Source organism: Phalacrocorax aristotelis, chromosome 2, assembly GCF_949628215.1.
Source record: "Phalacrocorax aristotelis chromosome 2, bGulAri2.1, whole genome shotgun sequence".
NCBI classification, from domain to species: Eukaryota; Metazoa; Chordata; class Aves; order Suliformes; family Phalacrocoracidae; genus Phalacrocorax; species Phalacrocorax aristotelis.
Window position 1 is genome coordinate 90,603,828 of NC_134277.1, and position 18,207 is coordinate 90,622,034.

The 18,207-nt window shown below is 40.2% G+C and overlaps 1 protein-coding gene across 1 annotated transcript; it reads right to left on the reverse strand.

Annotated features, from left to right (window-relative positions):
* Positions 1–1,202: 1,202 nt before the first annotated feature.
* Positions 1,203–18,133, reverse strand: SRD5A1 (steroid 5 alpha-reductase 1). Its single transcript, XM_075084323.1, has 5 exons — positions 17,733–18,133; positions 15,445–15,611; positions 9,272–9,373; positions 6,956–7,106; positions 1,203–4,063 (listed from the first exon to the last, which is right to left on the reverse strand). The coding sequence occupies exons 1-5, from the start codon at positions 18,065–18,067 to the stop codon at positions 3,997–3,999; spliced, it is 822 nt and encodes a 273-aa protein (XP_074940424.1). The 5' UTR covers positions 18,068–18,133; the 3' UTR covers positions 1,203–3,996.
* Between the last annotated feature and the right edge of the window lie 74 nt (positions 18,134–18,207).

Genomic DNA, 18,207 nt, shown 5'->3' on the forward strand with positions numbered 1-18,207 from the left:
TCTCTGCATCCATCCACCCGTGTACTCTCAGAAACTGGACAGGTAGACAGGCATTTCAAAAAAAAAAAAAAGAGGCTGCAAATCATAGGGAGCAGGGACAAACGTCACTGCGAGGCTCTTGCTAGTCCACTGGTAATGCATCATCTCTGGGGAGGCATTACACCAAATGTTGTACCAATCGCTATATAGGTATTCTTTCATCTCTGTGAGCAAATAACCTATTGTTTCCACCATCCACTTGTACACAACAAAACATAATGTATTGGTTTTGCTTTCAAAGCAAACATGGTAAATCAAGCAAGGGATCTACAAGACATTTTTTGTTTTGTTGTTTATTTTTTTAAGAAGATCAAGAGCAAGTTGCAGTTGTGCAACTCTCACATGCAAACCTTGTTTTAGGCTTACCTCTTCAGCCGTCTTGCAACAGAAATTTCCACAATTGCTTGCTCACATGTGTTTTTGTGTGGTCATATGCACACACTGATAAACACATTGCATCACTGCAGAAAGTGGTGCAATTTTACCCAGACATCTGTTTTCGTCACAAAACTGACTGATGTGTGAAAGGCTGCCCCAAGTGCAGCTGTTATTGGTAAAAAACTTTGTCACAGCCTGTGCTATACTACTTTCTCATACTAAAATTATTAATTTAAATTAACACACAGTTGTTTGTTAGAGGTGTTTTTCCCCAAACAGGCTGTAAAAAGTCTATGGTAGGCACTCAGGATTTCTCGCCTGGTGAAAGAATTAAAGTTTATACGATAAGTCATTTGTACTCTATCATTGTTCCTCAAAAAGACAATATACTGCTGAACCACAATTAAAATAGTTGAAACAGCAGGTGCTACAGTTATTCCAAATGAAAAGTTTACCATGACCTAGCAGCAGAAGAGGAACCCAAATGAGTAACCTCTGTTTCTGTTAATCTTTGCTCTAACTGCAAGTGTAGAACATCTCAGCTATGTACTTGTACGTAAATAAGAACGTATAACTAGACAAATTTATCTTGTGACTTCTAGTAATTTCTTTTTTGGCTGCATCACACCAAGTTCACATATGCATCTAGGTTATTCTAATGCAACCTTACTATTGTAGCCCTCAAACCCTCATTTGGAATAATTAAATCACTGGTACAAAAGCCTTGGTCAACCTAAACAACTTACAGCAAGGATAACTAACAGAAGAAACGTATTCAAGCAAGACACCGCAAACCGTATTTTATTAGTTGGGGATTTTTGGGAAAGATGTAGGCAGTCTGAATAGAAGTGTCTCAAAAATTGCTACAGATATTATACCCAATAGCAAGCATACATGTTTTCTCCTTCTGGGATGGGCAGAACAGTTGTTTTCCACACTACACATTTTTTTAAAAAAATTTCAGTATTTTCTAAAAAAAATTCTGGCAAAGCTGCTGAAAGGGGAAGGGAGCACAAGTGAAGTATGACAAATAAATGGAATATTGTTTAAACAAAAGGCAGTTCTGACATTCAACCAAGTTGATCACATGCTTTTCACCAATGTACCTTGGCCTTGAAAAGAAATAATCATACAATCATTTAGGTTGGAAAGACCTTTAAGATCAAGTCCAACTGTAAACTTAACACTGCCAAGTCCACCGCTAAACCATATCCTCAAGCACCACATCTAAAGGCCTTTAAAATACCTCCAGGGATGGTGACTCAACCACCTCCCTGGGCAGCCTGTTCCAGTGCCTGACAACCCTTTTGGTGAAGAAATTTTTCCTAATCTGCAATCTAAACCCCCCTGGTGCAACTTGAGGCCATTTCCTCTCGTCCTATCACTTGTTACCTGGGAGAAGAGACCAACACCCACCTCGCTACAACCTCCTTTGAGGTAGTTGTAGAAAGCAATAAGCTGATTTTTTTTTTTAACAAATATCCCTAAATATGTAAGATATTAATTCACCATAAACTATGCAAGTATTTAAACACCTAGAGTAGATAGTGCTTTTTGAACCCTGGGGTTTTTCCCCCTAAAGCAGATTTTGATGGCTACATGATTTAGATACCAAGATACCAAGTTATACTGTGATAAGACATAAATACTAAATAAATTATTAAACAATTTCAGATTCAAGTAATGACACTAGTGTCAAAGCAATGGATAATCCTATGTTCTCCTAAAGCTGTTTTTTTTGGATACTGGCTGAGAGCAGGACTGGTCATTCGAGTCAACATTATGGGGAGCAACAGGCAGTCCAAGGACTTAGCTGTAGGTAGCTTATCACTGCAGGACTGCCAGTTTCTCTCTCCTCCTTCAACTATTTCAGTCAATAACAATAGAATTTTTTGTTACACTTATTTACACCACCAAATAAATCCTTAACAATAGCCAAGACTTCAGTGCAGTAAGTACTGTATAAATATGGCAGGAGGTAAAAGAGGAAGAAACAACTGTTAAGCAGAAGCTTGGGTCACAAAGTCCTTTTTCGCTTCCCATTCCTTGAACGTACTTTTTTAAAACTAATATTTAAAATTTTAAAGGTATAGTTAATCAGATATGTTACTTTGATTACTACAGCAGTGTAACTCAGAAGCAAAGACAGAATTTTGAGCTTTAGACAAAGCTTACTACAATACCATACTGGGAAAATTCAGCGTCTGGCAAAATTACATTACCAATTTGTTTTGAAGAACATAACCCAACATTTACAGTGTAAACAGATAAGATGACACTAGGCAAAAGTTTGATTTCCATTGATTTCCAGAGTATATTAGCAGCAGAATTTTTTTGTTTTGTGTCGAGTTTTTTTTCGTTTTCTTTATTTGGTTGGTTGTTTTTCAAAAATTATTGTTCTTTGGTTGTTGGCTTGGTGTTTTTTTGTTTGTGGTTTTGGGTTTTTTAAGTTTTCTGTAAAATTTCTTAGGGTTTGGTTTTTTCCCCCCAGCAATTTAAAAAAAAATTCTTATCACAAGCATGCAAAGGACATAGATGTGCCTGAAACTCTAAAGTTGGTATGCTTGGGATCCCATCATGTTTTTGAAACCCTCCTGGAGTCCTTTGGGAGAAAAATATAGGGGAATGAGAACTGACATTAATAAAACAAGTAGCACTAAAAGTTCCCAGAGTTTTAGAATATAAAATAATCTAGACCATTATTAACAGGAGAAGGAAGACATTTGATTTTTTTAAACAGCATAGTAAGAGAATTTTGTAAAACTATTAACTTTTTTTATAAAGTAAGTTAGAAAACATTACAGAATTGCTAACAGTGCTAGACTGGCCTAAGTATCCCAAATAAACAATGCCTTCCAAACATAGTGCTGAGTGAGAAAACGTTTGAGTATTGAGATAGTTACCAAATTTGAGAGGTAGATAACCATCTTAATATATTCTTTGGGAAAGGCAGCACTGCAACTATTTATGTAAATGGCATTAAGTATAATCTACACAGTGTCCATACCTGTGTAAGAGTGCAAAAAGGAGGAAAGAACACTGTCCCTCACCTAACAGCAACTATATTCATGTACTGTCCTTGGGCTGCATCATCAGTTCTCCTGGAAATGCAGATGGGAGAAGAAAGGATTAGGAAGGCAAAGGAAAGAAAAAAACCCATTTGTGCGTGCAAGTAAATAACAGACAGAACACACCATCCAGATTGTAGTGAGGGTGACCGGGCTCACGGCACAATCCTCAGGACAGTGTGGCTAGGTCAAATGGAAACAGCGGAAGGCTGTATAAGCAGAAACGGAAGCACCAGAAGTCCTGTACAGTACTTTCTATGATGTGAATTCAGACACATTGGCTAAGGTATTTATGAAGGTGCTCCACTGTTGGAAAAGCAGTTTTGTTCCTATTCTCCATGTCCATCAGATTCCGGGACTTTGTGAAGAGGAAAAGCAGTAATTTATAGCAGCACCAATGCAAAGGCTTTGTCACAGTGATGATCAGAGTATGTTGTTAACCTGCCAATACCTGTAAAGTGTTAGCTGCTACAAAAAGCATCCATTTCAAAAACAGTGTTAAAAGCACAGCTCAGTACACAAATGGGATCACAATTTTTCGGGACTTTGGGTAGTCTTCAAATTTCTCAAGGTACCACCTGAAAAACAAAGACAGAAATCTGATGAGTATTTAGTCTTCAAAATGCTGTTGAGGAAATTAAGTAATTATACAACGTGTTCAATTTGATCCATACATTTTCTGGCTACAAACAAAAAAAATGCCTTTAAGAACCTACTCTGGATAGAAAACTGCCATTTACCACACTCATCTTAATGATATCTAATCACCAACTACAATGAAACAAAGTTACTGCTGCCAGCAATGGGAAATCAAACCAACAGATGCAGTGAGAGCAACCAGTGAAGGAACAGTGCGTTGATACAAAACGTACGTTGTTATGTATCCTGAGTACTTGCATTTTAGAAGGGGGGATGGAGGAATCAAACATTCAAGGGGATAACATGTCAAACTGTATAATGACTTCACATGGAAGAAAGGGATACTTTACATCCTGGAATGACAGTCCTATTCTGAACAGAAACATATTCAAATCCTGACGAACTGGATAATCGAACTGGATGTGACAAACGTTACACTAGCCTTATTGCTAATTCCCCTCAAAGACCATCACTATTTTCATACCCAGAAAATTTTAAAAGAATAAATACATAGCACTACTGAATGTTATTTGTCTGGTCATCTTATATAACAAACACATTTAGTCCTATTTTCAAATATTTATTCTTCTGCTTCTCTAAAATAAAAAAAAAGAATTAACTTCATCTGGACTCCTCACTGGTGCAGGTATTCATATTATCAATAGCTAACTGCAAGATCAAAGCTGGAATAGGCAGAGAACAAAAAACTCAATGCATTATAACCTTGAAGCTGTGGAACACCAGCATTACATTATTTATCCTGTTCAGTCATTTATTCTAAGTTTTTCAAACTAAACAGACTACACGAAAATACTTCTTTACTTACATGTATTTGCTATTTTAGTTGGGTTTGTTCTGTACACTTCCATTTTTATGCATTTCTCCTTTAGTGCAAATTAATTACTTTAACAATGTTTCATAATGCTCTGTAAGTCAAGAGCTCTGAAGGAGTGCTGTCAGGGCTTAAGACAAACAGAAACCAAACATGGAATTTGAGCCTCAAGAACATAATATACAAGGAGAGGCTGAAGAACCTGGCATTGCTTAGTCTGGCAAGGAAGAGACTAAGGGGCTGTTATGGCTGCCCTCAGGTACGGGAAGAAGTTTTGAGACAATGGAGCAAAAATATGAATGAAATGTAAACTCTTGCAGCTGGAATGCAATGGCCCCATGCAAAAGTGCAGGCCAGAGACCGACTGGCTAGGTAGCAGTTCTGCACAAAAGGACACGGACATCATGGTGGACAAGGTGAATGTGAGTCGGTAATGGATCCCTGCAATGATGAAGGCTGACTGCATACTGGGCTGCTTTAACAAGTATAGAGCCACCAAGTCAAGGGATGTGTCTATTTTCCTCTATTCAGCAGTTGAGAACCTGCATCTGCGTTACTGCCTCCAATTTTTGGCTACCTGTGCAATAGACATGTCCAGATTCTGGAGGAGAATCCAGCAGATGGTCATTAAGATGACTGCATAGCTGGAACATATAAAGAGAGGTTGAGGGAACTAGGCTTGTTCAGCCTGGAAAAGAAGTTAAGAGGCAGATCTAACTGCAGTCTTCCACTACCTTCAGCAGTATTAGAGAGAAGGTAGAGCCATACCCTTCCTAGAGGCACATAGCAAGTGGAGGCGTGGCAAGGGATAAAAGTTCCAACATGGAAATTCCAACTGGACATAAGGAAAAAACCCTCTTCCCCATAAGAATGAGAAAAATCCTGTTCCAGTGCTTTGCCAGAGATGTATTGAAGCCTCCACCCTTGGAAACGCTCAGAACTCAACTGGATGAGTCCCTGGGCAACTGGGTATAGCCTTGTGGTTAGCCCTGGTTGGAGCAGGTCACACCAGATGACTGAACCAGACAACCTTCAGATGGTCCTCCCAGCCTAAGATATCCTACAACTCTGCTCAGTAATAGCAGACAATAAAACAAGGAGAGATGGTCACAGGCCTGGAAGGTTCAGGTTGAATAGTAGGAAGAAACTTGTTCACTGGGAGGGTAAAAGAGACCTGGAACACCCTACAAACAAGGTGCAGGAAAACCTTCATTTCTAGATGTTTTCAAGACTCCACTAGACATGGCCACAGCTGCCCTGACAGACTGTTAGCAATGGCATTTTTTTTTTCAACCTATTTCCTCCATAAATTCATATTTATTTCCTCCAATGCCACTGAGTTTCAGCATGAGAACTAAAGCAGGAAGCTGAAAATAACCAAAATAAGATTAAGATGTTTGAATTCTTTTAAACACACTATTCCTTAAAGAGAATCCTTTCAAGAAAGAAGTCTTCTAAAACTATGATCCCTCTGTTAGCAGGAAAGCCACAGCACAAGTACAGTACATTAGCAGTCTGAATGTTTAACTACAGAATAGAGATTTTATTTCATATCATCTACCAGAACTGCTGTCATATTGTCTGTACACTTGATTATAGACAATATGATACAGACTTTATAGTCAAGTGTGCCCATTACAGAAGACTTCAGAGTCTTCTGTAGAGAGATAAGTTTGAGCTGCAACAGAAAGTAGAGTATATGATCAATTAAGACAATTTTCCTAAACTGGTCTATAATCTTTACACGTCCAGGATGAACTATATTTAAACATTGTTTTGACCACCTCATTGTACGTTGTGTGCGTTTATGCTCAGTACTATCCCATTGAAATTCTGCAGTGCTGAATACTACTCAGAGTATCCTCTATGATATTCTCCACTGCAGCAGCAGTCTTTCACAAGACACGCTCTGCAACATCCCTATGGGATGAGGCATATTTTGTGAAATGGAAATGAAGTGCGGCATAGAGACAACAGAAATTTTAAGACAAACACTTACTGGTGGTGTTGTTTTGCCCTTGAACCCAAGATGAAAAGTGTACACAATGCAAATGCAAGGCTTTCAATGGTGCAGCAGGCAAGGGCGAACCCAAACCATTCCAGGATCTCTCCAAAAAAGTTGGCTCCACTGACATACTCAAACATTCCTCCTGAAAGCATGACAGAGTTATTTTCAGAGGACCTTAATCAAGATCTCCAATGCTATCTTTTACTGTAAGTCAAATAAGAGCTGTATAACCAATGTCTCTATATGATTTTTAAAGGTAGTAGAGGCAGTGTTTTTTAGTTCAAGCTGTACTATGAAGTATCACTTCAGACCTCAGACAGACCTTCCAAGCTCCATTTTTCATCTTTAAATGATGAAAGAAAAGCAGATTTACCAGTATCAGAAGTGAGTTCATACCTCTGTAAATAATTCCTTAACAATTACATCAAACTGGCGCTTTGATCATAAACTCTTTTTTACAATACGTAAAAATAGAAAACATGCTCCCCATACCAAATCCCAGAAAATACTCAGAGTTAGTTAGCATACAATGTTCAATTTCTTTAAGTACTTTAGCAATTAAGTTAATTACAAACAATATTATTATTACAAAATAAAGTTCCAAATTTATCCTCTAGCTTAAAACATATTACCCTTTTGTTCCCATCCCCCATCAGGTCTACTCCTTGAGCCCGGACACTCAGTAAAAGTAGGAATTGGTAGTATGCATTAAATGTGTTTTACAGCCAACTATGCATAAACAATCAATACTCACCTGCTAGAAATTTTATAAAATGAGAACTTTAACCCTAATTCCAAAGTTAGTTTACAAATTGGTAACATTTCAGTATGTCCTTTACCCATGGGACTAAACAAACAAGTATTTGCCAAGTGTAATAAAGGACATGTTTTGACCTTGCTTTAATTACTTTGCTTTTGTGGCAAAAGAGAAGCAGAATTCTAGCACTTAAACTGGATAAGCAATATCAAAAAGACCAACTCCTCCCAACCATGCAGCAAATAATACCTTATTTCCTTCAGAACTTTTTTGTACACTGAACATAGTATAGTATGTTCATATTAATTTTCCACACGGGTGCTTGGATTTACATCTGTTAAAATTTTAAAGTTAGTTACTTGGTGAAAAACAAGTCTACTGCCTTGCCTTATATATAGTTCTTCCAGTTTTATTTAAAAAATTTCACTAAAAACCAAGAGAGCGCAACTGAAGGAAAAACTTGGTAAAACAGCAGAATTCAGAGGTTACTATTATTTTTCTGCTGTCACTGTGTGTAGTATTCCTGGAAGTCTAATGTTTCCAAAAGCTTCAATAAACCTTAACACTTCGATAGGCTCCATAAGAAGTCCTTTCATATTCTCCATTTTCCCATGAAGGCCAGAATTTATAATACCTAACTTCCTTTGGATTTCTGTCTTCTTTTCCCTGTATCTCCCTTACAGTACTTGTTGCTCTCTGATTACATAGGATCCCTCCCTCTTCATACACGGGACAACATAAGGTGGGCCAGCCACACACAATTGCTGAGTGCTTTCTGCCTTCCCCTCCAGTTCCCCACACTGGGATGATAATTTAGGTAGTCTTTCTCCACCCACCTGCTAATCCTCATAAAAGCTGTGGAATGCTATTTTACATTTTTAACACTTTATAAAAATACAGCCAAAGTCAGTCAAGAAATTCAAAGACTCGCACAAACCATGTGAAATCATGAAACAGATTGCTTAGACTACTTGGCTTAAAAGAAAAAAAAACCAACATAAAATGTTTCCCACACTATGAAATCATTTCTCGAGGTAGACAAACTGCTGTTTCCCGTTTCCTTTTACATCATAAATTACTATCTCCCCTAAAAAACACCAAGCTTTAGAAGGTCATCTTTACATAGAATCATTTTAGGTTGGAAGGGCCCTCCTGAGATCATCTAGTCCAATGCGCCCCCCAGCTCAAGCAAGGTCAGCTAGAGCAGGTTGCCCAGGACCACGTCCAGTCTGGTTTTGAGTATCCCTACAGAGGGAGACTCCCCAACCTCTCTGAGCAACCTGTTCCAGTGTTTGATCACCCTCACAGCAAAAAATGTGTTCCGATTTAATTTCATTTGTTTGAATTTATGCCCAGTGCCTCTGATCCTGTCACTGGGTACCACTGAGAAGACTCTGGCTCCCTCTTCTTCATTCCCTCCCATCAGGTATTTATACACATTGATAAGATCCCCCTGAGCCTTCCCTTCTCCAGGCTGAACAGTCGCACATCTCTCTGCCTCTATGAGATGCGTCTTTTGCTACGTAGATTTCTGAAAGATTTTTACTCACCTCTTGGTATCTTGTAACCAGTTTCCCCTGGTTTTCTCAGATTTCTGAGAATATGATCAGAATGAATATTGATTGCCATGCCAGTCAACCACCCTATAAAACCTGAAGAGAAATATTTAAAGTACTATCTTTAATACACTGAGCCAAAGTGCTTGTTCAGAAAACAGACAACAGTCATATATCACATATTAGGCATATTATCTCAAAGCAGTAGTAACATAAGCAGTATAAGCAATTCTGGTGACATCCTGCACAATCCAAGTCCCACACTGAGCTCTTCAGTCAGCAGAGCTCACAGTAATCAACAGGTCCCTAGACAGGAATAGTACTGTAAGTGCAGAGTTCATTCTTGTGTTGCTAGACTTGTATAAATGTATGCATGTGCATATATACAGATGTAATAGGGAAATACACACAACTTCCACATAGAAAAACAAATACACTAAGATTTTAAACACTGAAACAGCCATTCTCATTCCTGCCAGAGGGACACATCCTAGCCATTGTGTCTGTCATCCCCCCCCCACCTTTTTTATTTTACTGACAATCTACCACAGTTTCCACAGCAGACTTCTGTGCAATAAAAGGAATAATAAAACTGTGAAGGAATTAATGCAGCAATTCTTGTGTCATTCAGCAGAATGCTTTAACAATTTATACCAGGCTTTTGTAGAAACTGAGATTGTCACATTCTGCATCCTTATGCCTTGTTGCCATAATTGCATGGGATAAATCAAAAAGAATTTAGGATTGAAATTCAGTATTTTCACCCATTCCCTTTTGAGTCTTTGGCTACATGTTACCTATGTTATCCTCCTTCAAAGGCAGCATTCCTTGTTATTAGGAACAGACAAGTTTTGGGTTTTGAGGGCAGATCCATTGTACTGGTTTTAATCCACCTCCAAAGTTACTGATTTTTATTTAAATTACCAAGAAAACACCAGTGATGTGCTTTTAGAACAAAGTCACTTCACACATTAGATAAGGAAAGCTTTGCCTTTCTGCACACTTAAGTTCAGTCTTTCAGATGATTCTCTTTCAGGACAGACAAATCCAGTAGTATGACCATCTGAGCAAAGATGCTAAGTGGATATCCAGATGTATAAGGCTATGTTGCAAGACTAGTAGTTTGTCAGAGCATACTTTACCAAGACTTAAGCTACATTTCAAAGTGAAACTACAGGATGTAAGTGGACCTTGCCTCTCATACAAATCGTTAGATAGGAGCTTTCTTCTCTCAATCCCTTGTGGGCTGCATTTACCTAAAGGACCTAGCCGCCTGCTTCCATGTGGATTAGGAGGAAAACGACTGCTCTACGGAGAAACTGAGGTTTCTGTGTGAAAGCTCACTCCGTATTTACCTAGATAAATAAAAAGTGTTGTTTGATTAGCTTGTTCCAATCTGCTTACATTTCAAAACTAGTCGCAGAACTTAGTCCTGTGAACAAGCATTGTTCGTTATCTTTTGCTCATACGGCACAGTGCAGTACGTTTCCATTGGCCATCAAGGTGTGTAGATGCCATACGTAAAGTGTCTTCTGTAGTAAAATTTTACCATAATCCTTTCAACTATATATTCAATATAATCACATCACCATGAGATAGATTAGATCAACATAATGAGGAATTTACAGACCAATACATATGACAACATTCAAAAAAACAGGGTGAATAATTCAAATGCTGTTGAATTCTACTTTTACGAAAACAGATCATTTAAACTTTTTTCCTTCAAACAGATCTCTATCCAAACAGAGAATATTGAACCCCCCACTGCATCCAGCAACAAAAATAGTTTGTTTCTCTTAACATAAGCAATTATGTATCAATTTGTTATTTATATGAATGTCTGTATAAATTTTGCCAGAGAAGATTAAAACTACCTTGGAAAAGAAGGGATGTTATGCATACAACTAAATAAGCAATTCATTATCTCCACACAATAATTTGAAAGGGAATTTGTTAACAAGCACACAGATTAATTCTACTTAAATATAAACAATATTTCTACTAATTTACTTCAGTATTAGCATGTGGAAAAATCTGTAGTGAAAGTTAGTATCAGTTCTAGAAAGAATACTAAATTTCTTTCTCTGGAGGGGAAATTAGAGACCCTTTGATTTCTCTGAAATGCCACTGTAATTTTGGAGAATGTTACCTGTGTATTCTGTATTGTTATCTGTTTGTAAATTAGTATATGAACTACTAAGAACTTTTCAGATAATGCAAAAAGACTGGAACTTGCTTTAAGAGTGCCCGATCACTACAGAAGATTAGTTTGATTCTGTGCATTTTTACCCCTACTACTCAAAAATTACCACGTCAGAAAGAAACAATCAAATCTCTCTTCATGGGCATCAAGCTGATGATCCACCTTCTCCTGAAGTACTGCATAACCATGTTCCCTGCACCTGTACTCTGTGGTCATCGTACTTCACTGGCCCCATCCTCAGGTTCTCACCATGGCTGACTCCTAGGACTGGACTCTACAAAGCCAAGAGCTGGTTAGGCACCACGATCTGCATGACTTGGCTTGCACCACAGGCAAGTGCAGATACGTAAACAGGAAGGGAGCCACAGCATAGCACTGTAGATTCTCAGAACCACAGGATGCACCACACAACAAAGATGACCTCATGAGACTATTAAACTCAAGATGCTTTTTTCTTTCATCAGGATAAGCCTGGAGATTAAGGCCTGCGTTCATACTAAGAGAACACTTCCATAAGGAGGACAGTAATTAGGTCTATATTACCAAACTATGTAGCGCAACAGAAGAGCGTGTGTGCGTCGTTGTACCAGTGCCCTCTTCATCCTCACCCATATGGAATCTCACACAAGATGACCTACTTTTGTTCTGCAGGTGATTTCAGTGTGACATTCTGGTAACTGCTGTCTGGTTCACCACTCCAGGTTTCAAGAATATACAGTACAAGATGGTGTAAGGAATCAGCAGGAGGCCAGTTTCTACAGCTGTGCTGAAAGCACCCAGTAGACACTTCAGGTAAACCAGCGCCTCATCTCAGATTGTGCCCCGTTAGTCTTTTCAAGATGGCACAAGATCATTTGGAGCATCCAGATGCCTATAGATATTAGGAGAAACACTAACACATCTCCCTCGGTCACAAGACCATACCCAGATATGGACATTACCCATGCTCTCTTCATGTCTGTTCTGTGTAGGGATCAGAGGTCGTTGCCTGACTGCCAGGTAAGAAGCCTCACACAACAGACAAGGTGATGATGTTCTGTCACCTACACCTTCTGAGTTATAAGTACTTCTCTGCTTTGCAGAGCTGCTGCAAAGTAAAATGTTTTGATGAGCAGAAGGGTGAGCCATCAACATTAGAAGGAATTAGTTGAATGGGGATTTAAAAGAGTAAGAAAAGACATGCAGCATACTGTAAAGGGTTTAATGAAGCTAAAGCAATCAAATGACGGAAGGAGTTTCCAGCTAGAAGTGCAGATGGGCTAGGAAAGAACACAAGGGTGAAACAGGAAGGTGCACATGCCCCTGTCTGTAGCATTCACTGCTTCAGGGTACTATGGGTACTCTTGGCAAGTGGAAACTTTTTATTGGCACACAAATCTAAGGTACATGCTGAAAGATTATGGTGATGTTCCCACATTGGTTTGCCAGCTCGTGGTTTTATCAAGTGTTGTACTGCATCTGAAGCAGAACACGTCCATTTCCTCTGAAAACAGACTAGTTCACTGCAGTTCACTGCACTAACACACAGTCCAGAGGAACCATGAGGGAACCACACCAAAACAGTATTGCTGCTCCAAATCAAATGCCTGTGTAGATATAAACTATTGCTTTTCCAAAATTAACTCCTAAACATCTGAAAACAGCCAAGCTGTATACTAAGGCTCCACAGACAAAGAACACCAGTTGTTTGAAACCTCCCACCGTGATGGTTAATCAGCCTCACTTCTCCAGACTTGTGTCTTCTGTGCAAATTTATGTAATTCCAGCTTCCGACTACTGAACTTGTTTGGCTGCTACTTATAGACAGTCTCCCATTTCTCTTCCTCATGTAAATTCATATAGACTGAAGAAATGTCTTGTTAACCCCCAGCAAATACACTTTCTTGCTATTGTTCTTTCTAATCTTCTACTCAATTTTTTTTTTTAGTCATTTTATATCAAGGCTTAAAGACACTGCCAGGTGTTTTTCAAGAACTAGAACATAACAGCCCAGTTGTTCAGGGAGCATCTAGCATACAATACAGCACTTCTGCATTTGAGTTGACCAAAGCTACAAGCATAAATTAGCGATATTTGGAGGTACCTAGCTGGGATGAATACCAAATAGCAGTTATAAATACCCACTATGTTCCAGTTACATTGATGTGCACTACAAAACAGAAAAGCCCAAAAGATATTCTAGTTACAGGAATAAAAGAAACAAAAAGTCCTTGGTTTGGCTGTTTCATAGCCATACCAAACTTCATCTAAATATTTATTGTAATAATGGTCTCAAAAAGGCCAGCAAGTGACACTATTAAATAGTTGCTTCATATACCAGGAATCTTCACTTTCTTAGTTTTCAGGATAATTTTTTAAAGCAATATATTGACCTAAAATAGTCATGAAAGCAACACTTCACTTATGATTAGCAGTACTGGAAATATATATAAGAATATATTCCAAACTGGTATTAACTGGGGAAAAAACTCAAACCAAAAACCAAACCCAAACCAAATTAATTCATACACAGAAATAGTCATAACTGGAGGCGGATGAACCTATTATCATTTATACATTTACATCGTTGAGAAATCCTTTGAAACTCAAAAAAACCCCAAGGAAATCTAAGCAATGGCCTTACTACCTTAACTGTTTTAAGATCTTTCAGTAAGGAGGAATTGATTTATGGCTCCTGACTCATTACTTGTTTACAGCACTGTACTGAGATATCTAGATGCATCCGATGAGCATGTTGCATCAGCATCTTCAACAGTTTTGATCAACAGATCCTTTAATCAGGCTTTTTGTTGGATCCAAGTTTAAGGAGGCTGGAATTTCAAAAGTACCAGAAGAATTTCAAGTATAACCAAGTGCCTAGAGACCACTGACAGCATCCCCTTGTACCGAAATGTCTCCATTTTTAGAACACAAGCAGTACCGCCTCCTAATCTTGGCATTTAGCACCGTGGTCCTCTATTGTCATCTGCAGTAACACTGCAATAAAGATTAAAACTTCTAATTCTTGCTGTACAAGGCTTGAAAAATCTGGGAGAAACAATAACTTGCTCTGGCTCCAGAATAGCAAGAATGGTACTGGGTCAGATCAATGGTCCACACAGCCCAGTATTCTGCCTTTGACAGACAAGGCAAAATATTCTGGTTTATCTTCAGACCAAAAAGATCTTCCTGTTAAGACTTTGTTGCAAAACGACACTGTGTTTTTGACAGTAGGCAAAAGTAGATGCCTAGGAAACAAAAAACAGGGCGAAGCCAATACTGTGTCACTAAACCTCTTAGCCTTTTAATCATATGCATGGCTTCAAGTATAAATGTGACCTCACTTCCTGATAGGAGTGAATAATCAACCCCTCCACACCCTTCCTGCGAGCTAGTTTTTTTCCTTGACAAAGCCCACTCCTACTACGAGGGTGGGTTGGTGCATGTGTGGGCATGCATGTGTAAATATCCTAACACCAAGTACTTTTGGCATTAGAAGTGATATCTTGGTATTTTACAGCTGCTTGTACTGGATTTTTACTCCATGAACTTGTTCACTTCTGTTTGACCACATTCAAACCTTGAGCACCTAACACATCAAGAAACAAGGGATTTCAGTTTAACGTACAAGTTATATGGAAAATCTGCTTTGTTTGCTCTGAACTTGTATGCTGCTGGTTCCATTTATGGTCTCATGTTCCTATACCTAAAAAACACAGTACCTGACCTGTATTTACTTTGGTGCTAAAGAATACAGATGACAGTCAGCTCATCTAGTGCTGACATTGTATGAAGAAGTGTCAGTTCACAGTTCTAGAATAAAAGGTTAAAAGGCTTCCAGCTACAGGAAACAAGAAAAATTAACTATGAGAGAAGATTACAAAATGGGACTGAAGATACTATAAAATTATAATGAAAAATAAAAAGCTGTGAAGACAAAGGAAAACTACACCTAATGTTCTTGTAACCTGTTTTAACTCACCTGTGATGAAACACGGACCTTTTAACCAGCCTGAAGGATATTTTGTATAGTTGCTTAAGCTTCGGCCTTGCAAGTATCCATTGTAAATACAGAACAGAAGTGCTAGCACAAAAGTGAAAAAGGGTGTTGGTTTTCCTTCCCGGATGAGAAGGGGAAATATGAGTGCCCTATAGTGAACAGCAAAAGAAAAATTGTTGCATTAACAAACAGAGAAGATACTTTTGATGTCCAAAATTGTAGTCCATAGTCCATATTATCCTGCTTTTCAAATTTTCAGGGTCCTTGATCCCAGTTCAGAAGGATAGTCACACCTGAACACCTAAATGTTAGCTTTGTCGTCTAATTGGAATTAGAAGATCAATCCTCTCTCCCCTTCTGACATAAATTTTTAATTTTGTATCCAAGACAATTACTTAGACTGGAGCAGAAAAGGCAACTGATGTTAAGCACAGCATATTTTTGTCCTCCTTTATTCTTAAACACTCAGTGGTATCATCAAGATTTCTGAAACGAGCCAGGTCTCACAATCCCTACACCAAACCTACCAGCACTTTCAGGGGGAAAGTCACTCCCCTTGAAATTAACCTAATTGAGCTCAGTTTCCTCCCTGCCCTAAAAGTCACTTAAAAACATTAATTGCTTTGCCTTGACAATCTTGGTCTACCCTATGACACCTGTTAAAGACATGACAAATCCACAACTGCCATCCCATTTGGGAAAGGAATCTTGACTTCCCAGGGATTATGTGAGTAAACAAGCTCCAAACAAGTAAAGCAGGTGAATGCTTTTGTGCTCTGCCCCACGTACCTAGCCAACTCCTAATCACCTATCGATTTAATTGCAATCTATAATGATATAGGAGCAGGATTATTGAAGCCTGATCATTCTTCACGTTTTCCAGCTACCCGAGGACTACTGCTTCAAAGAAGCCTTTCCAGAGGAAGGAAGGCTATAACAGCTTTCAAGAAAAAGTAAAAGAGTCATTAATATCATTAAAGCCTACTACATTACAACAAACAGAACTGGATAACAGAGGTCTCTTCCAGTCTACATTCACCTACAGAACAGTCCCTCAGTCCAGTAACAGCAACAAGCAACAGGAGAAAAACAGCGGCGCAGCGCAGCATCCTCTACAAACCTTTACCTTGCATTTCTACGTTTTCCCAGACACCGAGGATGAGTAAAGATCCCACACCAAAGCTAATCTCTTTACTCTTAAGGATGGAAAAAGGGGGAGTAAAGACATACTCCTGGGTTTGTAAAGCCAGTCAGCCACCAGGCCAACCATACATTGCATCTCTCTCAATCACAGGAATGTGGAATATATTCCGTCAAAAGCAGCAGCCTCTGTCAATAAGCACTGGAAAACAGCTGCCTATCAGCCACACACTCGGCTTAAAATTAGCCTGGCAAATCTCTCTGCTGTATTATTACAGTAGCAAAATTACTTGTGGAGTCTTACCAGTAACTACTGCCAATGACTTGACAGGAACAGCAAAATCTTATCTGAGCTGCAGCTAAGCTGCCTTCTCCCAAGTAGTTTTACAAAATACCCAAAATCCATTGACTACACAGCAACACGGGGCACTCAGCCTCAGCTTTGCCAGTATTTTAATGCCTCGTGGAATACCCTTAGCTGGAAGGGAACCACAAGGATCACCAAGTCCAAATCCTGAAATGAACACCACATTAGAAGACATACTTGGAAAACAGCTACTGTTTCACAATATTAAAGTCACATTATATCAGCATCCAGAGCTGAACTTTCCTTGCTGGAACAGTGCCCTTAAGACTACCTGGTTAAGTCATCACTTAAAGGGAGGCCATTGCAAAAGCCACAGCTGTAGCATACAGGTGATACGGCACACTGAGAGAGCACCCAACTTTTTTGTGCCATTTCCAAAAGGCACCATAGCACTCCACTGTGCACCGCACAGCAGCTAAACAAAGCAGCAAGCACTGCACCACCACCATTACTTGCTCAGCTCACGTAAAAACATAGACTACCTTAACGCACAGGAGCAGAAAATACTTCAGTGGTTATTATATTAAGCAATTAAAAAGAATTAACAGCAGAATCTCAATCCCTGCAGCCAGAAAACAGCAGCCATACCTGTCTATTAAGACTGACCCTGAGCTGCCACAGAACTGCACTTCTCCTGCCATCACGCACTCCCCCCCCTTTTCGGGCAAGCCCGAGCGGGAGCACCCGAAGGGAAGCACCCAGCCAAGGGGCTCCAGCGCCGGAGCCCCGCCGGCAGCACCCCACCGCCGCCGAAGGGCCGCACCTGTGCGCGTAGTGCAGGACGAAGCAGCCCAGCAGCAGGCGGTTGGGCCAGGCGGCGGCGGCCGTCCCGCCGCAGGCGGCCAGCCCCAGCGGGACGAGGAGAGAAGGCAGCTCCTGCAGCGCCCATGCCGGCCGGGCGGGCAGCAGCCAGCCGAAGCGCCGCGACGAGTACCGGCCGTAGGGCATGGGGATGAAGCAGAGCAGCAGCGCGGAGCCGGCGCCCAGCCCCACCAGCCCGTAGGAGAGGAGCTCCAGCACCCGCTGCTCCTCCGGGCCCGCCGCCCGCCGCCAGAACCCGCACCACCACGCAGCAAGCCCGCCGTCGCCGGGCCCCATCCCGCGCCACAGGCACGCGCCCGCGCGCGCGCCCCGCCGCCTCCATTCATCCGTTCGGCGGCGGCACGCCTACCGCCGCCGCGGACCAATCGGCGCCGGGGGTGTGGCCTGGTTGGTGGGGCCGCCGCGGGCAGCAGCAG

Coding starts and splice junctions, on each gene's coding strand:
- SRD5A1 (XM_075084323.1), bottom strand. CDS start 18,067: ATGGGGCCCGGCGACGGCGGGCTTGCTGCGTGGTGGTGCGGGTTCTGG. Junction 9,374..15,444: donor AGGTCCGTGTTTCATCACAG/GTGAGTTAAAAC, acceptor ATTTCTCTTCAG/GTTTTATAGGGTGGTTGACT. Junction 4,064..6,955: donor AGGGCAAAACAACACCACCA/GTAAGTGTTTGT, acceptor TTTGTTTTTCAG/GTGGTACCTTGAGAAATTTG.